The sequence below is a fragment of the Heterocephalus glaber genome, unplaced genomic scaffold (assembly GCF_053883595.1).
Source record: "Heterocephalus glaber isolate CG9 unplaced genomic scaffold, H.glaber_assembly_v1.0 deba00001538, whole genome shotgun sequence".
Classification (NCBI taxonomy): Eukaryota; Metazoa; Chordata; class Mammalia; order Rodentia; family Bathyergidae; genus Heterocephalus; species Heterocephalus glaber.
Window position 1 is genome coordinate 31,977,271 of NW_028258333.1, and position 22,659 is coordinate 31,999,929.

General features: G+C 41.8%; 1 protein-coding gene across 1 annotated transcript in view; it reads right to left on the bottom strand.

Annotated features, from left to right (window-relative positions):
• Positions 1-22,659, bottom strand: part of Emb (embigin) — a 69,945-nt gene that overhangs the window by 43,649 nt on the left and 3,637 nt on the right. Inside the window, exons 2-3 of the mRNA XM_087189224.1 lie at positions 13,366-13,870; positions 5,242-5,331 (exon numbers count right to left, since the gene is read on the bottom strand). Of these exons, the coding sequence (XP_087045350.1) occupies positions 5,242-5,331; positions 13,366-13,870 (595 nt within the window). The remainder of the gene's footprint in view (positions 1-5,241; positions 5,332-13,365; positions 13,871-22,659) is intronic.

Here is a 22,659-nt window from a genome sequence, read left to right on the forward strand (position 1 = left end):
CAAGAGCCTGTTTGGACTTTGAGTCTCGTAACTGTGACCTCTTTTCTTCCTACGCAATCTGGTTCAGGTATTTCATGATAGTGACAAAAAAACTAAGTAATACACAGGCCTACCTTCTTTCAGGTGTAGAGCCGTGAGGGTCACAGGGAGATGTGAATCCAGGGAGGGGATAATCTTGTTGCACAGGTAACATTTGGCTTCACATCCAGTAGGAAATAAAACAAAGGGGGCTAGGGATTTAGCTCAGTGGTTCCGGCGCGTGCCTTGAAAGCACAAGGTCCCGAGTTCGAGCCCCAGTACCAAAAAAAAAAACCAAGGATGCTGTGAAACACCATACAATGCCCCCAGACAGCCCCCCAAAATAAAGATTATCCAGCCCAAAACATCATAAAGCTGCTGCTGAAGAACTCTGGAGAAAACAAAAGCTGCCTGTACTGCTGAGCTGGAGCCCTGTTCTATCTTCTCTTTCACTCCCTGGACTCATATCTTTCTTCTCTATTCATCGATAATCTTCACACCTGGTTTGATAAAACTGCCTCTGAAAAAACAACACACTTCACTGGACACATTCTCTGTACAAGGGTCTTCTCCTGCAAGGGTCTTCTCCATCACCTGATCCTAAAACCCACGTGGTACTAACCCACACCTCTTGCCTAACTGTCTAGGCAATGTGACTGTCTTTCCTTCTCCTGACTCATTTTCCCAAACCTCACACCAAGCTTCAACTGCACATCTGCACCTCCAACGTCTGCTTATGCTGCCTCCTCCCCCACCAGGACCTTGGAAGGTCAGCTGTCCACATCTCAGCTGGTAAATACATCTTGCCATTGGGTCAACAAAATAAAAGCCAATGGCTACGTCACCAGGCTGGTCAAGAAAACTGCTGGCTGATGTTTTGATTTTAATTACATTGGTTAAACTATAACACACTATTGAGACACTAAACAGTACAATATGCAGAGGGAAAACAGACATTGAAATTTATCAAAGCAGAGACTCTTTAATTGTGGTAATACAAACCTTCAAATCTTATAGACAATGGAAAACTTAGAAAAGTGATGTAAAAGTTTTCATTTTTTTAAAAATCTGTTTTAGAAACACAATGAAGGAAGGAAGGAAGGAAAGGAAAGGAAAAGAAAGAAAGAAAGAAAGAAAGAAAGAAAGAAAGAAAGAAAGAAAGAAAGAAAGAAAGAAAAGAAAGAAAGAAAGAAAGAAAACTTTCTAGTCCTAGTTAAGGCAATTGTATTTTCACACATTCATTATTCAACAAATGGAATTTGGAAGACTAAGCTACTTGGGGTTAAGGCAATTAATACAGCTTTATTTTCATAGGTTTTGAATGTCACTGAAAATTAATATGCCTACTTAAAAAGGCAGAATTGTTTTAACAATGCCATTAAAAAGAAATGAGTTTCCTAGCATTAAAAAAGACTGCAGTTGGGCTGGGGATTTAGCATAGTGGTTGTGCTGCCTGCCTCGCAAGCTCAAGGACCCAACCAAGTTCAATCCCCGGTACCAAAAAATAAAACAAAGGCTGCAGAGGGTTGGGGGTGTAAGCTAGCTCAGCAGCATAGCACCTGTCTGGCAAGTGCAAGGCCCTGAGTTCGATTACTGATAGAGGTGGAGGTAGAATAATAGTTACTAGCACTGACTCTGGTGCCAGACTGCCTGGGCTCAAAACCCGCTTCCAAGGGCCAGGGATTTAGCTCAGTGGCTCCGCTGCCTGCCTTGAAAGCACAAGGTCCTGAGTTCAATCCCCAGTACCAAAAACAAAACAAAACTTATCTTCAAAACCCACTTCCAATTTAACACCTGTGATCTTGGTCAATTCATTTAACCTCCTTGAGCTCCTCTTTTCCCACCTGAAAATTACAAATAATAACAGTACTCAACCTCATAGGGTTGTGATGAAAATCAATTATATTTAGAAATATGTGGGCCGGAGACTTGGCTCAGTGGTTTCGCCACCTGCTGCGCAAGCGCAAGGACCCGAGTTCGATCCCTGGTACCAAAAAAAAAAAAAAAAAAAATATGTATGTGCCACACAGTCAATAGCATGAGTTTAATAATTAATAACATTTCTAAAATATTAAATAAGTTAATCTCCAGGCCCTTTGAATGCAAGACCATGTTTTTCACTCTCCCAGGCACAGAGCCCCAAGTGCTTCATTCCCCTTAAGGACAGCCAAGGTTGTCATTCTGGCCTAAAATTTCTAACTAAGTTAACTACTTGAATCTCTCTACAAGAAACATTTTAACCTAACATAAAGCTCTGCTTCTAAAATGGGCAGAGAGAAAGAAGAAATACTAAGACACAATATAGCAATGTTCTAAGAAGTGTATACTGACAAATAGTAATGGTAAACTCAGTATTGGCGCATTAAATGGTGTGACTATATAAAAGCATTCTATCCATGAAGCAGTAGATTAAAAATCCTAATGGCTAGCTCAGTGGTTTCGTCGCCTGCTGCGCAAGCGCAAGGACCCAAGTTCGATCCCCGGTACCCCCCCCCAAAAAAAAAAAATCCTAATGGCAGCAATAAGAAGCAAGCTATGGGGCCGGGGATTTAGCATTTAGCTCAGTGGTTCTGGCGCCTGCCTCGTAAGCGCAATATCCAGAGTTCAATGCCCAATACCAAAAAAAAAAGAAGCAAGCTATGGCTCCGGACAATCAGAAGTATCCCTTCAGGGTCGAGGATTTAGCTCAGTGGTTCCGTGCCTGCCTCGCCTGCCTCACAAGCGCAAGGTCCCAAGTTTGATCCCGGGGTTTTTTTCAAAAAAAAAAAGTATGCCTTCAAACTGAGATTCTAGGGCCAAGGTTGTAGCTCAATGGTGTGTAGAGCCTGCCTGACAAGCATAAGGTCCTGAGTTTGATTCCCAGTACCAGAAAAAAAAAAATTGTGATTCTATATTCAAGTACACATAGCTCCTAAGACAAAACTAGAGACTAAACCCAGGGTCTTCACACTGAGCTACATCCTCAGTCCTTTTTTATTTTTTATTTTGAGACAGGGTCTCAGTAAGTCACTAAATTGCTCAGGATAGGTTCGAACTTGTGACCTTCCTGCTTCAGCTTCACAGAATACTGGCATCACATAAGCCACTACGCCTGGCTAAAATCAAACTTTTTGAAGGCAAAGCAACCACAACAGTGATCCTAAGTGAAAATGAAACTCCTGGTTCATTTCAAGGACCCAGTACTTCAAAATTAATATTGGAGCTTTTCTTTTGTCAAATAAAAACAAATTAAGACTTTAAAAAGACTATTTCAGAAAGACTCTAGCAGGGAAAAAAAGCTTCACACTTAAGATCTTTTTTTTGTTTTGTTTGTTTTTTTGGTACCGGGGATCGAACTCAGGACCTTGCACTTGAGAGACAGGAGCTGGAACCACTGAGCTAAATCCCCAGCCCTAAGATCTTTAACTGCTTCAAAACCAAACAGAAAAAGGGCTTTCCTTTACAGGAAGGGGCAAGCAGACTAGCAGAACTTCTGTGGGAAACAGGGCACACAGGTGAGTGCACGAAGACAACGAAATCAGGCTGTGCCATGGATTCTCAGATGATCTGCATTTTGTGCTTACTCAGACTTGAGGCAAGCTGAAGTTCAGGGGTCCATGACAAAGAGAAAAGCCAGGCTGAAGTTCAGGCCAATCAAGGCAGCAGGTAAATAATGGGCAACTGTGAACAACTGTTCTATTTATAACGGTGACAAAACTGATTTTAATTGCATTATTACAACAAAAGAGCAGCTAGGATTTAAATCTTCCAACCTGGGGATTAAGTAAATATTCAACCTGGCATCAGTTTAAAGGGCCATGTTTTGCTCTTGCCCTGAGCAAAGACCTTTTGTTCCTAGGCTGTCCTGGGTAAGGCAGGGGGTGCCTTGCTGCCCATACTGCCAGACTGGTCAAAGAAACTGCAGCCTTATGTGTCCACATGAAACACTTTTTTTTTTTTTTTTTGGTACTGGGGATTGAACTCAGGACCTTTCACTTGCAAGGCAGGTGGCAGAACCACTGAGCTAAATCCCTGGCCCAGCACAAGAAATTCTCTTGAAGCACTTCCTCTGAAGGAGGCAACCAACAGAACACACAAAAAATAAGAGAACAAGTACCAACACAGAAATGGTGTCATTTTTTTTTTTTACAAGAATACATTGCAAGTCGGGCGTGGTGGCACACATCTGTAATCCCAGCACTCAGGAGGCTGCGGCAGAAAGATCACCAAGAGTTCAAAGCCAGCCAGGGCTGGGCTATACAGTGAGTTCAGGACCCGCATGAACTACAAAGTGAGACTCTGTCTCAAAAAACTTTTAAAAAAAGAATACATTCCAAATATTGGAAAGGAGACACTTGGAGACAAACAAGAGCTACACAAAATTATAATAACGTTCTATCAAAAAGCTCACTGCAAACATTCCATTGGCCTCAAACTAAGAACACACATATACTCACTCCACTCCTTCTAGTCATATGAACAGAAGTAAAGAACCTAAGACTGGAAGCAATTAACAATTGGACATAAAAGTAGAAAATACTAGTTCCAGAGCCAGGGATTTAGCTCAGTGGTACTGCCGCTGCCTGTCTCACAAGCGTAAGGTCCCAAATTCGATCCCTGGTACCAAAAAAAAAATACTAGTTCCAGATTTAACAAACAGATTTAAAATACTTCAAATTCTAATTATACAATTCTATTTTAATATTGTTACTGAAACAGATTAAAGAACTGTGCAATTACTTTTGAAATACTGGAATCCACAGCTGTGAAAGCCAACACGACAAAAGCAGACTTGAGTTTAATTTTAGAATTCTTCACTTGCTTGCCCACAACACTGTCATTGACTGATTTGATACCATCATCATTTGCTTTGGGTGAAGGTTTCCCAGTAAATACGTGAATTTTCTCCATCTAGAGTAGAATTATTGGATGTATCAGCAGGAACTGACAAAAAACATTAAGAATATCTGCAAATCAAAATTAATCCTCCCCTTCTAGATGTCCTTCTTCCAACACGGCTTCCTTAACCCAACCAGGTCTGAAATAGCTTTGTCCTCCCTGAACCTGGGGCCCAATGTCCTCATGTATCAATCTATCATGCTGTGTTTAAGTTATTGACATGTTTCTCCCATCAGACCATGAAAGGAGATTGGTACTTGTGAGACAAAAAACAGTGGCTTAGTTTTTTAAAAAAACAAACAAACTAATTTTAGCATTGTAGCATTTGAAATATGTGACATTTACCAGTTAGTGATATGTTATGACTCTCCAAAGAAAGATTAGAGTATTTTCCCATCATTTCTTCTCGAACAGGTAGACTTGTAAAAGGTGAATCTGTAAGAGAAAGAAAATGGGTTACACATCCTCATCAAGACTAAACAGCTATCTGAAAGCCAGTTATAGCAACAGCTTAAATGCTAGTGTGTACTCTTTATGGAAAATAATTTTCAGGAAGCTCTTAAGTCTTATATGGTTCAAAAATATACTGGACTATTAAATATGACCAAATTACTGGGTATTTCCCCAATGTTCCGTATTTACCTAAAAATTTCTGACTTTTTTCTTCAATTAAAAACTTCACTGTATTTAATTCTACAATTAGTATCTACAAAACATAAATGAAAACACTGAGGAATTAGATAATAGTGACCAAAAGGGAAAGGCAGGAAGAAACAGAGAAGAAAAGAGAACAAAGAGGGATGAAGGGAACTCTATTAATAAAGGGCATGAGGAAATAACCTGAATAGAAAGCTCTGGCCACTGGGGTCACAGAAGACAAAATGGCTGCATAGTGAATTGTGCTGTTCTTCATTTTCTACCTGTGGTTATAGTGGAGCACTTTCTTCACATAGCCCCTTCCTCTAAATTCTCATTTTCTGTCCCTGTTCACAAAGTGTTTTTTGTTTCTGTTTTTATAATACTACTCCTTTGACTTAGAGCACCAGACCTTAGCCCTCACAAAAACAAACCCAGCTCCATCCACCAAGTCAGAAAAGGAAAAGGATTTATTATTGTAATCTTAACTACTTTTTTTTTTCTTTGTATCAGGAATGGAACTCAGGACCTTGCGCTTGCAATGCAGGCAGTGGCACCACTGAGCTAAATCCTCAGCCCCTTGACTACATTTTTTTTTTAACTTAACTACATTTTAAAAATCTTCCATTTGATTTATTTTTTTTCTTCCATTTGATTTAAATTAAATCCGAACCTTTTTTGTTGCACTTAAAAGAATACTACTCTGTTCAGAAAGTTATTCTTAGTGCAAGATTAGATTTCCAATCCTTTTCTTAAAGGTATAAAAACTGACTGGTTTTCACATGGCTTTTACAACACTATCTAATACAAACATGCACCTAGCAGAATATAATTCTACAGGTAGGTTGTGTTCCAAAGGCTTAAGCTTAATCACCTCTAATACAGCTTTGGAACCTGGAATGCACCTTCTTATAATACAAAAACATGCTTAAATCATTCCATCTCTGACATTGATTACAAAGAAAAATGTCTTGAGTTTCTTACTGGGCTTGAGAAACAGAAAACCTGTCTTCCATCCATGTCCAGTATTCTTTCATTCACATTCATGTTCATCTTCATATCCTCTCCCCACCCTTGCAACACATAAACATAAACACACACACAGAGAGATAAAAAGGTCCCCCAACAAAATTATTTTCATAATAAAAACTTTTTTTCCATTACTGGGTATAGCCCTCTTAAAAGGATCTATTAAAGAAAAATATATATATATCTCAGGAAGATTAAGGCAAATGTGGCTCACTTTGGGAACAGGAAGCCAAGGGGGGCAGTGAGAAGGGACAAACTAGTCTGTGTATCATCTGATCTGCAAAGTCTGCAAACCATGAGCTTTGCTGCCTTTGCTTCCTTGCTAGGGAGTCCTCCTTTCTTGGCCTAGCTACTACAGAACAAAGTACATTCATGAGGGCTCTCACTACCCTTCTCATTCCTGATATAAGTCCATAACCCTTTTGAGAGTGTCCAGCAGCATTTATTATTATTCACACTATCACTGAGAGAATGGCATAAGCTAAACCAAAAAATGCTATTATTCTCACTCTAATTTCACTTAAACAAGTGAACATATAAAGTACCTGATACATGCTTGACAGTGAAAGGAGTAAAAAAGCTGAGTAAGCTTGGTCCTAAAAGGGCCGGGGATGTAGCTCAGTGGTGCCCACGTGCCTGCCTGGCAAGCACAATGTCATGAGTTCGATTTCTGGTACAAAAAAAAATCTTGGTCCTAAAAGACTTCATAGATCGTAACAATAGCTGTGTGGGCCACCATTTGTGATGGGGAGTCGTTAGGATTTCAGAGGAGTGCAAGTTGTCCTGCAAGCTGCAGTGTGAAGCCCAGCTCTGGAGGCGGGATGAGGGCGAAGGTAATGCCGAGATGAGCAGAAGCTGGGCTACTTTACCTTTGCTCAGCACCAGCACCTGTTACGGGAGAACCCATGTAGGATCCACATCAGTACAAAGAGAGCAAAGGGGTCTAAGCTTTGTTGGGCAAAATCTGAGCTTAAAGCATTTGAAGGACTAGGAGAGAGAGGAAAAAAAAACAGGGCTAATTCCAGGATATATTAGTTGTTCTGGCCATTTCCAATTGCCAGTTTACACTTAAAATTACCATCAGATAGCCATAAACTTGACACTGCTTGTACTTAACTTTATATTCCCTTCAAAAGATCAATCTTCATCAGTCTCCAGTTTCCACTGAACAAGTGCTAAAGAACATGTACAACATTGAGATTTTTTTGCTTTGGAAAAAGCACCTTTATGAAACAATATATGCAAATGCCTTGAGAAGGGCAGGAGGTGCTAGAATAGTAAAAATGAGAAATTATTTGTTTGGATGAGATAATCTTTAAATCAAAAAAGTGAGAATGTAAACTTTATTGCTTTCAGTAGGACAGCCAGCAGAAGAAAATTAACAGGAGTTCAAGCAGATGTGATCTGAATAGTTCCAAGAAAGTATTGGGCTGAGTCACAAAAAGAAGAATAAAATGGAAAGGCAGGAATTTGTATCCTAATCCAAGTTCTGCCAGTTACTTGGGGCTTCAAAACATGATTTCCCAGCTCAGTTTTTTGATAACAGTATGTCTCCATCATAAAATTCATTTCATAAGAGAAAAAAGATCAGCAAAGTTGTATAAATATTGGGTGATGGGGCCAAAATCAGAAAAAGTCACCATAATTGCTTAGTCAGGCGGAGTGTGTAGTTCATCTTGCTCAGTTGTACAAGTCCTCGGGTGTGATCCCCAGGACCACACACTTGAACACCATAAATACACCAATAGAAGTGTAAAGTCATTATTAAAAATAAATATATCACATCTGTATGTTTCTTCCAGTCAGTACTCATGATTAAAATTATTTTAACAAATCTTACTATACATAGCATGATAAATGTGCCACCCAATTATTAAAACTCTACAATTTAGGAATAGATATAACTACTTATAAATCAGGTCTGAGTATTTTTTTCATGGAACCAATATTATTTATAGTCATAAGATCTTATGCCACATGGCAAAAGCATTTAAGCCATGATATGGCTAACCTATAGCTTAAAATATCTAATTACCAATTATAATATTCCTTATAAACAATGTACTTAGAATTGTATTTCCGGGTTCTAGGAATAGTGTTCCAAGCTCCGTCTATGACCATAGAAGTAGAAGGGAAAAGACGAATAAGGCTACTTTGAGTTCTGGACACTGTACTCCAGAGAGAATTTGTCAAGAAAGAAGAAAAGAGAAAAGATGATCTTTCAAGAAAACACAAGTAAGTTATCCTAATGAGGCCATTATGTCAGGCTTTATAAGTCAGAGACAGGTAGCAGTTCAGACAGGAACTGGTATTTTTTACACAATATGGCAACTATTGCACAACAAGGCCTTTTATAAATTTTTTTAAATGCCTAGTGAGAAGCACAATGTGTGCTTTTTCAGACCTATAAAATTTCCCACAAGGGCTGGGGATTTAGCTCAGTGGTGCCGCCGCCTGCCTCACAAGCGCAAGGTCCCGAGTTCGATCTCTGGTACCAAAAAAAAAAAGTTTAAGTGAAACTTCCCACAGTTAACAGCCCTATGGTAATTTTCCAGCCCACAATGGCAATGATTCCAAAGTTGAGAAACTGATTTTTTTTTTTTTTGTAAAAAGGCTGTTTTAGGATTAAGGATGATTAGTTATGATATCTTAATAACGTTAAAAATACCAGAAAAAAAATGTCATTTTCAAATGAAAAGTGTAGCATCATTTTTAATGATAACACTTATGATTTCTATACTAATATTACTGAGTTATTTTGTTATGCTTTAAGAGTGATGATGTCTTATTAGGAATAGACAGTTTTTGTCTTTTTTTTTTTTTTGGTACCAGGGATCAAACTCAGGACCTTGTGCTTGCGAAACAGGCTGCAGAACCACTGAGATAAATCCCCAGCCCTAACAGTTTATTTTTAATAAAACTGTGTAAGATTTTATACCTTCTACGTCAGTTCATGTATCCTAAGTTGTTATTTCTAAGGTTCACCTTATTTTGTGAAATATGAAATAAACTCTATACATCTAGAATCAAAAGATTTCAATCTAGAACAAACAGACTCAACATATACAATCTGTTTCTGCTTAAAGATGTATAATTCTTTGGAAAATGATACCAAAGGACATAAACCATTAATCATTTCTCAACTATTGGTTTAGTTTAGTTCCTTATGTTAAATCAAGCTTTTTGGACTCTTTTTGTTTCTCTAAAAATAATCTCAAATTAACAAAAATTTCAAGAGCAGAACCTTTTTTTTCCACTGAGCTATGGGAGAGTGAAGATCCCAGCCTCACGATCAGTGGGCCTAAGATAGTGCTGTGTATTTTCTACAAAGGAAATATCACGACATCATGGAGACCCTGCATGCAGATCAAGGAACTGGTATTTACATACTACCAGCTCATTTCCATACTTCAGCCAGGTCTCCCTGTGACACACTTTTTAGCAAAAGATCCAGCGCAGAAGCTCATGCTGCCATATGCTGCCAGGTCCCTCAGTCTCCTTCACTCTGGAGCTGCTCCAGGCCCTCCTGCCTTTTGTGACCGTGGCACTTAAGAAAATCCAGGAGAGTTCTATTGTAACATGAATTACATACACTTGGGGGAGGCACTTTGGGGCAAATATATCACCAAAGAATGGCTGTGCTCTTCTGACTGTCCTATCAATATTTTTTGCACCTTGATTTTTTTTTTGAGACAGTCTCACTATATAGTTCAGGCTAGCCTTGAAGTCCTGGCAGTCTTCCTGTCTCAGCTTCCAATTGTCTGATTAAAGTGGTGTTTCTCAGCCTTCTCTGCTCTAAAATTACTTTTCTTCTTTGTACTTACAAGAATTCTGTGAGGAGTTACAGTGGACCCTCAAGTTACAACCGGCCTGGCACACAAACAACTTGGGTTAGTTAGGTTAACGGAAGATTCATCTGCCTTTTGTTATCTATAGTGTGTACCTAGGTAAACATCCAGAACTCAGCTGTATTGACAGTTGCAACCAGCCCTTGGGAACCAATCCAGTGCGTAAGTCGTGGGTCCATTCATCCTAAAATTCATTTGGAACCAGAAGAGACCTAAGATAGCAAAGGCAATTCTGGACAATAAAGGCAGAGCAAGGACCATCACAATCTGACCTGAAATTATTCTACAAAGCTGCTGTGATAAAAACAGCATGGAGTTCCACCACCTGCCCCTTGAAGGCACAAGGACCCTAGTTCGATCCCCAGTACCAAAAAAACAGCATGGAACTGGCAAAAAAAAACAGACTGGAGAATCAATGAAACAGATTAGAAGATGCAGAAACAAGTCCAAACACACTCAGCCACCTTATCTTTAAAAAAGGGGCCACATACCTTCCCTGGAAGGCAGATAGCCTCTTTAATAAATGGTGCTGGAAAAACTGGTTTTCCACGTGCCGAAGATTGAAACTACACCCTTGTCTTTCACCGTGTACTAACCTAAAATTGAAATGAATCAAAGATCTAAATGTTAAAACAAACACTAAATGTGCTGGAAGATAGACTAGGTAGGACTCTCAAAGACACTGGTGTAGGCAAAGACTTTAAGAACAAAACCCTAATTGCACAGGAACTATCCCAAACAATCAACACCTGGGATCTTATTAGTTTTTGCACAGCAAGAGAAACCACCAACAGAATGAAGAGACAGCCCATAGGCAGGGCAAAAATTTTTACCAGCTATTCATCAGACAAAGGACTACTATCTAGAATATATAAAGAACTCAAAAACATCAGATCCTCCCCAAATTTAAAGACCCAATCCAGGAGCTCCAGTGGCGCAATCGGTTAGCAAGAGGTACTTATATAAATATCCAATCCAAAAATGGAGATCTGAAATAACAGACACTTCTCAGATGAAAAACAGCAAATATGTGAAAAAATGTTCAAAATCACTGGTCATTCTAGAGATGCAAATTAAAACAATGCTGAGATTACATCTCACTCCAGAAAGAATGGCTATTATCAAGAAATCAACTAGAGGGCTGGGGATTTAGCTCAGTAGTTCCGCTGCCTGCCTGGCAAGCACAAGGTCCCGAGTTCGATCCCTGGTACCAAAAAAAAAAAAAAAAAAAAAAAAAATGCAAAACAAAAATTATAAACAATCAACACTCACTTTAAAATTTGTTTTTTAAAAAAAGGTCTTTAGAGCCGGGGGATTTAGCTCAGTAGTTCACTGGCACCTGCCTTGTAAGTGCAAGGTCCCCAGTTCAATCCCTGGTACCAAAAAAAGGTCTTTTTTTTTAAATTGGTACCAGGGATCAAACTCTGGTCCTTGCACTTGTGCAACAGGCGGCAAAACCACTGAGCTAAATCCCCGGCCCAACAAAAGGTCTTCAAAGATAAAAACTGTTAGCATTTCTGAGGTAGACTAATACAATATCAGGTAGTGTGGGCTCTTGAAAGCAATTTCAAAATATTTATTCCTAGGCAGTTTCTGTAGGAGAAACGAGTAGGGAATGGGATTGATCAATCATGTCCTCTGGAACTTAAAATGCTAATTTCACAGGACTCAACTGCAAATATTTTTCAAAAAATAAAAAAACTCAATTCCTCTAATTTGTTCCATGTAACAGTAATAACAGCGATTTTGAAATAGTCCCATTTGCACATTATTCCTCCCCTATAAAGATATTTTAACTTCTCCCTTAATTGAAAGAACCTTCAAAGTGTCAAGGTGAGTCTCTGTGGGTGAATGAGGGGAGAAAAACCAAGTATTCCCAGGAGTAAAATGTTCTGGACAATTCTTTTTAAGTGGTATAAAGAGAGATTAAGGGGCACAGACACTTAAAGACGGAAATATCCCATAACATTTTCTCCATGTGAACTAAACCTTTTTCGTAGTTTCACCCTTTGATTATCTTTTCTTTATGCAATGTTACCAAAAAAATCTACTCTATAAACTGATAAAAATAAATTCTCGCTGGGTGTGGTGGAGCACGCCTGCGATCTCAGCACTTGGGAGGCTGAGGCAGGAGGATCCAGCCTGGGCTACATAGTGAGTTCAGGGCCAGCCTGAACTACAAAGGGAGACACTGTTTCTAAATCAATCAATCAATCAATCAATCAATCCCCAGGAAAAGCTAAAAAAACCTTTGTGTAGAACAGCGCCCTGATCTTAGTTCCTGGTAACCAGTCATTCCTAACTTGAGAGGTAGCGGTGTTCCCTTAGCCTTACTAGATGCTCCAGAGATTTATTATCCCAGAAACTTGTAAACAGGTTAAATGAAATGCTTTCCACACAAAAAGTAACTACGAACAGGTGAGGCCAAAACGGCAAAACTGGACTTGGCTTCGGTCATGTTTGTACATGAATTCCCCGGTCAAATAAACAACCAGCACAAAAAATTGTCTTTAAAGACCATGATTTAAAAAAAAAAAAAAAAAAAAAAAAGATAACACACATATTATCCTGCAAGTTGTGGGGTCTTGGCTTGACATGTTGTTTAGCTATGATGCTTTTTCTCCTCCGCTATTAACGATACATCCCCAGCAGTCAACACCTGCCAGGAGGAGAAGAGGTGGCAACTGAGCCTAACTCGATCCTGGAAGGGAGCTGGCCTGGCCGCGGAGAAAGACGATTCTGAAATCGCTCCGCCCGGGCAGAGGCTACGCCGGCGGCCACAGCCCACCCACCAGCTCTCCCCCGGGGAACCCTGACCTGGGCGGCAGCCGACTGCGGAGAGCGCTCCGTCCCCGGCCGCCGCCCTGGCCGTGGGGACCGCGCCGCGCGCCCCGCCCGAGAGCCACGCATCTCGCCCTAGAGCCGCGCACCCCGCCCGCGCCCGCCAGCACCCCACCTGCGGGGCCGCCGTCCGCCGCGCCCCCGCTTCCCGCGGCGAGGAGGTGCAGCAGCAGCAGCAGCAGCAGCGGCCGGGCCGCGCGCGCCCCGTGCGCCCCGAGTTCCGCCGGGCTAGGTACCATGGCGCCGGCGGGCTGCTGCGGTTCCGAAGCGGCTGCGGCTCCACACCTCGCCGGCGGCCGGTGTTCTGAGCGGATCTCCGCCGCGCAGGCCGGAAAAGCCGGGGGAGGGGCCGGCGCCGCCTCCTCCCCTGAGACGCGCTCCGCATCAATTATGCAGCCCAGACGGCTGCGGCCTCTCCCTGCGCGCGGTGCCACCTCCGCTTGGCGCGGTGATACCGACCCGTCCCTGCGGGGAGAGGGTGGCACTGGCCCTGGGTGTTCTTTGCATCCATCGCAGGCCGGGATGGCCAAGTTTACTGGGATGGGACAGATGAGAGGACGCGAGATAGCTGCTTCCCCCAGACATCGCTGGGCGTCCTCCCTCCGAGGCTTATTTTCGCTCTGCCCTACACCAGGCACTTATCTTTCTTGGCTCTGCCTGCAGTCACGCACACCCTCCCTTGCAATCTCTGAAGGCTTAACCGGTTCTCTCCGGATTAAGGTTTCAGCGTGCCAAGGCCCTGTAGTGCACCTGTTTTTATTTTCCTTCTGTTTCCTTAACCTAACAGATTTCAAGGAACCAACAAGAGCTCAAGAAACAAAAACTACTACATAAAAGATATACTGTACAAACTGCACAAAGATGTTGACCTTTGTCAAACTCGAACAGTGTGGACAGCACAGAAGACAATGTTGTGCATCACTCATCAAAGCTCCCAGCTTTGAAAATTTTATGCTCCCACCAACATACAAAAAGAAAGTGCTTGGGGTGGGGATTTAGCTCAGTGGTGCTGCCGCCTGCCTGGCAAGCACAAGGTCCCGAGTTTGATCCCTGGTACCAAAAAAAAAAAAAATGTGCTTTATTGGAGAGGGCAAAAGGAACATTATAACGTAAATATTTTTAATCTTTTTTTGCCAGCTTCTGTGTTGGCCAGACACTGGCATCCACTACCAGGGCTGAAGCACTCCTCCACCTCAGCTTTCCAGCTAGTCAGGCACTGTAACCCACACCATAAAATGGAATTTTAAAAGTTAAGATTTTTTTTTTCCTTTGGATATAATTGACCTCTCCAAACTTCCTCAAGCCTAGGGCATAAACAGCGGCTCCCCCACTTCTCAGCCCAGAGGAAAGGACAGAATGTGCAGATGCTGGCACCAAGAGGTCGGTCAAGCTCACTTTCATTTTCTTAGGCAAGGGAGGCAGAGTCTCTGCCTCTGAAGGAATGAAACAAGCCTGAACTTATCTATAGGTTCTTTGCATTCTCTTCCCCGTTGTCCTTTGATATAAAAGACCCAATGCACCTGTACACAGGGGAATGGTGATTTAAAGCAAAACAGACATTCCATCTCCTTGGAGCTATCTTTGAATAAACTCTTTTTTCTTTTTACTAATAAGAATAAATGTCTGCCTTTGATTTGCTTAACAGCAAGCAAACAAACCTGTGCTTATGAACCGAAGTGGTGGGTAACGGGATTACCAGAGCAAGCCACCACGCCCGATAGTTTATATTGGTTTGGTTTTGTTTGTGGCATTGGGGATTAAACTTGTCCCGTCCAGGGGTGGACAGCAAGCCATTGCTCTGCTGGAGAACCCAGCTGCTGGCAATCTTAAACCCTACATCAGTAAAGAACTAAAAAAGCAGAATTTAAGAGGATCAGGCCGAGGGATTTAGCTCAGTGGTTCCCGCGCCTGCCTTGCAACCACAAGGTCCCAAGTTCGATCCCCAGTACCAAAAAAAAAAAATAAAATAAGATAGGAGGATTTATTTAAAGGTATGGAAAGGTGGAAGAGAAAGAGATGACAGCAACTCTGGATGAGCAGGGAATATTCAAAAGTGAAACACTCGTGGATCTTTGTCTTTAGCTCCCTTTAATTAGGACTAGTCCTTTACCATCCCCCATATGGGTACCTGAAAGTTATCACCATCTGACTTGCTCTCTTGGCTATCTTGGATCCTGACCTAGGCATGTCTGCCTGGACTGGCAGTTTTTTTTCTGTCCCTTTGTGATAGGTAAGTATGGGGGGAGGCTCATAGAACAGTAACTTCAAGTTAATAGTTAAGTAAAGGGACATGTGTACATGTGTGTATCTGATGCGATACTATACTGATGTGAAAGTGGGAACATACATGGGTATATGGATGGAGGGGGTGCAAGCATGTCTTACACACAAAATATGAGTCTTGAGCCGGGGATTTATCTCAGTGGCACCGTGCCTGCCTCTCATGAGCAAGGCCCTGAGTCCGATTTCCGGTACCTGAAAAAAAGGCAAAAAAAAAGAGTTATTAGAGGAAGATATAGGACGAACTCAAGCAGAGTGTAGGTGCTCAAAGAAATAGGCACTGTGCAGTTGGGAACGGGGGATCTTTTATGTGTTTTTGTAGGTGGGAATCTGTAGAATTCGATAATCTATAGTCTTAGTCTCAGTCTTAATCTTAGAGGGGGGAGAGCATGGCCCACCATTAGTGAGCTATTCCTGTGGGAAATGCCAAAAGGGTGGTCCTTTCGTGGGTGCAGTAGAAAGAGAGTTGCCCAGGTCTACTGTTTGGGGAGAAGGGAAGAAAGCAAATAAACCTCACTTGTGTTCTGAAGCTACAGCTTTTCTTATTGTTTTGTTTTGTTTTTTTGGTACCGGGGATCAAACTTGGGTCCTTGCACTTGAGAGGCAGGCAGCGGAACCACTGAGCTAAATCCTCGGCCCCTATACAGTTTTTCTTCAAGTACAATTTTTAAAATTTTTATTCTTTGTGTCCTTTCCACTTAACTTTATTTCTTTTGGGGGGGGTACTGGGGATTGAACTCAGGACCTTGCGCTTGCAAGGCAGGCGCCAGAACCACTGAGCTAAATCCCTGGCATAACTTTATTTCATCTCTCCTTCCTCACCCTGCCCCTTGGTCTCTTCTTTTTTTTTTTTTTTTTTTTTTTTTTTTGTCCCTTATTCTTAAGGGTGTGCAGAAGGCTAATGGTCCATCTTCAGTAACTGCTTCAGGCTGAGGAGGGGCATACCAAGATACCAGCCAGTAGTATTACAGGCCTGGGTCAGAATCCAAGGAGCTGGTTTTCTTGGTCTTTTAGGTGTCTGGCTTCCTTAGTGTTCTTTTAATTCTTCTTGATAAATCCTTATGGTAATTGTGTTACCTGGAGCCTAAATCTAGCTTCTCTCTCCTCTCTCCCTCGTTTGCCTTTCTAATTGCTTGAACTATAGTCAACCAGTAGAGGCAAAAACTGCCTTTAGTAAGGTTTCTTTTTGGGGAGGTGTATGGGGTGGGGGGATGGGATCGAACTCAGAACCTTGTGCTTACAAGGCAGGTGCGGTGCTGCTGAGCTAAATCCCTAGCCCAGTAAGATTTCTTATTAATTTCTTTGATAAAGTTTAATGAGATCTTACTTTATCATTTTGAGGGTTTTTTTGCCCATGACCCTCATCCCTATGAACTCAGGGCGTTACACTCTACCCCAGCCCTCAGATAAAAAATATTTTTAAAAAGTATTTCTCACGAGGTTTGTTCCCTTAGATAAATCCAAAACAGATCAGGGTCAAAAAAGGAGAAGAGAGGGGAGGAGAGGAGAGGGAAAAAGAAAGGAAATGTTAGATTTTTGCAGATTGAACTGCCAAACACACTAGAGCTATGCGTACTCCAGACAGGAATGGTTACTCTTTAAGTAGTATGTGTATCTAAAATATTCCCATTCCCACTTTAATATTATATGAACAACACTGTGGAAGGTAGTATATTCCAGTTGGTATTGAGAGAATATGATGGATACAATTCATTCAGCAATATTAAGCATCTACCAAGTGCTAGACACTATGCTCAGCCTGGGCTGCAAGTACAATAAAGACCTCATGTGTGTGCATACACACACACACACACACACACACACACACACACTGTAATTAACCTAGAAAGCTGTTTACCTGTGAACTACAAATCCAGGGGAAACCTCTTCTTGCTCAGACAATTTATGTTTATAATGATTAAACCTTTCTGAGCAAAGCCTCACGAGACCCTGAAAGACTAAAATTTATAGCTGTGACCCTCCAGGGCCATGGAGTGCCTTTCTAAACTCACACAGCTGGATCTGTGGCTGCTGAATCCTGCTCCTGTTTTGCTCCCCTGTATCTTATTTCAGTGGTAACTACAAATATTTCCCTGCACCTTGGGAGAATTTTAACATTAAACATCTTTCAACACACACTGAACTCTGACTGACCTCTCCCAATTAGTCTCATAAAGTCTTTATTTAATGTCATATTCACGCTTCCATTGATGACCTCACTGAAAGAAAAATTGTCTTTTCAGTTGAATCAGTCTGTTTCTGAACAGGAAAAAGTGACTTGCTCAAGCTGAGACTATTCCCACTGTAAATTTGTTGTTGAAGAAAAACAAGTTGAGAAAGAAATATAATTCTTGTTTTGTTGAGCATTTTGAAAGTCTTATCGCAACTGTTACTGTTTTGTTTTTTTGGTACCAGGGATCAAACTCTGAACCTTGTGCTTGTGAGGCAGGTGGCAGAACCACTGAGCAAAATCCCTGACCACAACTGTTACTGTTTTATATTTAGATATTTGATATTTTTGGCCTCATCTCCACACCACTTTTTTAAATGCTCTTTACCTTTTAAAAACCAGCTAATCTACAACTATTTTCCCTGTAAAGTCTTTTTCTAATCTTTCTACTACAAACTGACCTTTCCCTGCATGACGAATTAAATATGTCCAAAAATGTTTTGACAGCTCCTCTTGTGATGTATTGAGAAGGAAGGAGAGTCCTGTTTCTCCACTCCTGGAGCTAGGAGGGCTTCGTGACTCCTCTGCCTGTGAATGCTGCTGAAGTAAAACTGTGTGAGCTTCTGGATCCAAACCACAAGAATGTCCACTTTTTTCTCTTGGCTGCCTCCACCCTAGAGGACAGCTGCCCAGTGAAAAGTACTATTACCCTGAGATTGCCAAGCTGTGGGAAGCCCAAGATACATGGAGGGCCTTGTCAAAATAAAATCAGGGCAAGTAAGAAAAGAAATATAAGAGTTTATTGTGCTTATAAGGGAACAGTTTGTGAACTGGGAGTCTCCAAAGCAACAGTGGTAAGTTCCGCTCTCAAGATTTACAGGGTAGTTTATAAAGCATAAATGAGGAAGTACACTGGTCTCTATTGAGATTGACTGTTGAACTCGTGCAGTATTCCATCCAGAGTGAGGATGTTACCTGCTACACTTAGGTTCATAACCTCAGGTTCCTTTGCTTGCTAGCTCCGAGGAGGAGATGGAGGCCCCTATTTGCCTCAGAGCAGCATTTCTGCTGTACTGGTGGGTGAGGCTCCTTTCTAGTAAGAAATAGAGGCAGGCAAAGGCACACAGAGTGACAATGCAGATCTCCACAGAAGCTTTCTCACTTGTGACTATCTTCTGCTCCTCTGTCCTCTTGCTTGCGTAAAGGAAATTGGGCTCAAGGCCTTCATTATAGGAGTCTGCGAATTCTATCACTTATTTTGGTCTGAGGAGAAGAGGGAGTGTTCCTTATTTGCTCAACAGGAAGCAGTTTGGAGCAGTTGCTTATCTCTAAAAGAAAAAAAAAATCTAACTTTTGAAGTCCCATTAGAAGTAGAGCTGCATATTTGTCTATGGCTATTTGTGTTCGGCTTTGTCTTACTAACAAGAAAGGAAAGCTTTTGTTTTATTTACAAGCTCGCATTTCAGGAAAACCAGGATAGCTTGTTTCTTTTAGGAGGTTAGGGCTGGTCTACCCTAGAGTACACCCTGAGAGTGGTTTCCATTTTGATTACATTTTAACACCACCACCCCCAGCACACTTTGGATCATTTTTTCACTTCAGCCAAGAGTGTGACTAGGTCTTTTTAAACATTGCTCTCATTAGCACGTTTCTCTTTTTCTGATCATCTGCAGATCACAAACCAGAATTTCAAACAGTCAAATTCATATCATTTTGTTGTTCAGTCCCCACAGAGTTCATTTCCTGAGCCAGGGACCAGCTGACAAGCACTTAAAACACTTATGAGAACATAGTGCAAAGGGACGTTATCAGTATGACTATCAGGTAAAAGGGCCAAAGACCAAGACCAGACCAGGCCACAACAAGCCTTTATTAGGGGAATAGATCTGCCAGGCTGTCTCTGAACAAAGGAGAGACAAAAACAATATGGCTAGGACAGGGAGTGTCTTTTATAGAGACTGGGGTGGGGCTTGTAGGGGCTGAGGGGGGTTGAGTGAGGTAGTGATGAGGGAGTGGAGGAGCCGGTGATGTCACTAGGTGATAGGAGGTGAGCGAGTATTAGGTTACTCTCTAGGTGGGACCAGGGGCATGCTGGTAAGAAAGGTTTGTTCTTTGGTGGGAGCAACCATCTTGGCATGATGTCACACAGGGAAGGGGGCAAGGCACAATAGGAAGAGTGCAGCTACTATCCATAATAGCTGCTGAGGTGGTGGGAGACCTATCATTCCAGGCTTTTGTTTTATGATACTTGGGCAAAGGTCTCTTCTGGAGCTGCTTCCTGCTGACAAGGGGCAAAGATTGAGGCTAGACCTGGATCTGATGAGGTCCATGGCGAGTGGGGACCTCCTCCTTTTGCTGTACTGTTTGGTACCCTGCCAAGATGAACTCCGTGACTGTCTGGTTGGTGAATGCCCTCATTTGGTCCTGCAAGAAATTTTGAAAACAGCGAACCAGACAGGGTCCAAAGAGTAAGATAAGGCAGATGGTGACCAATGGTCCTATCAGAGGAAGGAGCCAGGGCAGCCAACTATTTAGGGAAAAGAGATTTTCATTTACCCAATTGTTTATGTGTTGATCCATGTCCGAGGCCCTTTCAGTGAGCTTTTTTGCTCCATCTCGTACAATTGGGTATACCCAATATATAGTATACCACCCTTCTCTGCTGTAAGGAGATCTAGATCCCTCCTATTTTGGAGAGTGACAGCCACTAAGGAATCTATTTGTTTTTGTAAAGTTGTGATTGATCTAGCTATTTCTTTTAGGCTGTCACTTAGCTCTTTAGAGAGAGTTTGGAATTGAGTTAGTGAAGTAGCTAGACCCCCTACTCCTGTCCCTAAAGTGGCAGTGATGCCTAGTCCTACGAGTAAGGGTATTAATTGGACAGCTCGTATATGTCTGACCCGTGTTTCTGTTGGCACTGATAAAGTTTGATTGTTTGGGGCTATATCAATGTTAGGGCTGAGGTAAACTAGAGTGCAAGTCCCTGTCCAGTTAGTTGGCAGGCACAAGTGGGCTGAAGTTCCACAAAGGAAGAAGATGCCTTGACTGGGTAAACAGAATTGGTTGTGTATGTCGAAAAGATGTGTGAGTTTGTTATTCTCCATTTCCCATATTCCTAGTGTTCCTGCCAATGCAGAACCTGTTAAGGGTTGAAAAGGTCTTTGGCATGAGATTTGTTGGGCATTGCTGGTCCTATTTTCCCATTGGAGGAAGAATCTCCCGGTATCGACCAGAAGCCATTCTGGAGAATGGTTAAATGTTGGAATAAGGAAGCATTCTGAGACTGAGGGGGCTATTTTGCAAGGGGTCCAAGGATGTATAGTCATGCAAGGCATATGGTGACCATTGCAAAACCCAGAATTTTTATTTTATTAAAAATTATTGTCATAATTTTTGGAGCCCCAGTAAAGCAGACAGGCTGAATAAAGGGGGTATCTTGGGTGACCTTGTAGTTAGCATGACCTGACGAGGCCTGTAATTGTAACATGTAATTACACTTCTGAGAGGGAAGATGTCCCAACATGGAGTCCATGGACAAGTTATGCTGAAAGCAAAATGAGGCTTGAAAGTTCAAGATGATGTTATCAGCTATAGGTCCAAGTATAGGCTTTTCCTTACTCTCATATAGAGACAGGTTAGCCATGTAAGATTGAAGGAGTTGGGCTGCATGACCTGTTTGTGTTTTTTTTGTCATATCAGTGATGTGAAAGTTGGTGAGGGACTGTTTATTACATAACTGTAGCGGGCCTCCCATCTTATATTGAGGATGGTAAGTAAGATTGGTTTTAGCCCAGACTTTTGTAGGTACCGGGATGGCTATATAAGAAGCAGTGGATAGGGACATACAGAGCCAACAGTTACTGGCTAGATTCGGGTTGAATTGATTTAATAAGGAGTGGGTTAGCTGGAGCATGTTATCCAGATAGTGTGGAAGTGAGGAGTGAGTCAATTGGAGGTCATTGTGTATGTGTGTAGGGTTGACAGGTAAGGGTGGAGCCATGGAAACTGCATGTAGAGGAAAGAGGAAGATGAAAATGAGGGCACTTGGGAGAATTGTGATATGGACCCTGTAGTGTATGATGGAATGGTGAAGAGTCTTGTCAAAGGGAAGAAGAGAAGAGTGAAGAAACATTTTTGTGTATTTGTAAAGACAAATAAGAATACCAAGAAGGGTGATAATTAGGTAATAGGTTACCATGAGAAAAACTCTTGTGAGGGAGCCCTAATAACAGCTGTCAGTCACCCTTGATAAATTACTGCAGACATCCAATAATACTAATGAGGCTAATGATGAGGTAGTATATTGCCACCAGAAGACACATCTACAGTTTTGTAATTTTGGGGGGCAGTGGCAGTGAGCCCAATCCCAAAGAGAAGGCCCAAAAGAATTAATAAGAGAAGGCTGAGGATATCTGTAGGTGACCCTATGTGTATGGAATCACAATATCCCATGGGTCCCCTAACAAAGGGGAATGTCTTGAGGCAGATGAAGGTGTGTGTACAAACAGCAAATGAGAAAAAAAGAAAAGAGCTCTATCTCAAAACATGAAAAATCACTAGTGCTCCTTGTAACCAGAAGTCTGTTACCCACTGGAGGATTGTCTCAGGGATGTCATCCTGTGGGCAGCACCAAGTGATGTTTTCCAGAGCACACTCAAGGAAGACCCAAAACTGCGCTGTAAGAGGATGCACATCCATATTACCTAGGAAGGTCAATTGGATTTTGAGCTGATAAGGTTAGAGATGTCAGTGAGAGAGAGAGAGGGAGAGAGAGAGAGAGAAAGAGAGAGACGTTAACTTTCCTCTGGAATCTGTGAGAGCGTATGGAATAATCTGAGTTTAGCAGGTCCTGTGAGAATAGAGGAGTATCTGGCAGTGTTAGATTGTTGTTCAGGCTGTTTCATTTGGTAATCTGGAGGAGTCTTTTTTATCCTGGAAAGATGGAACCAGGGGACTCTT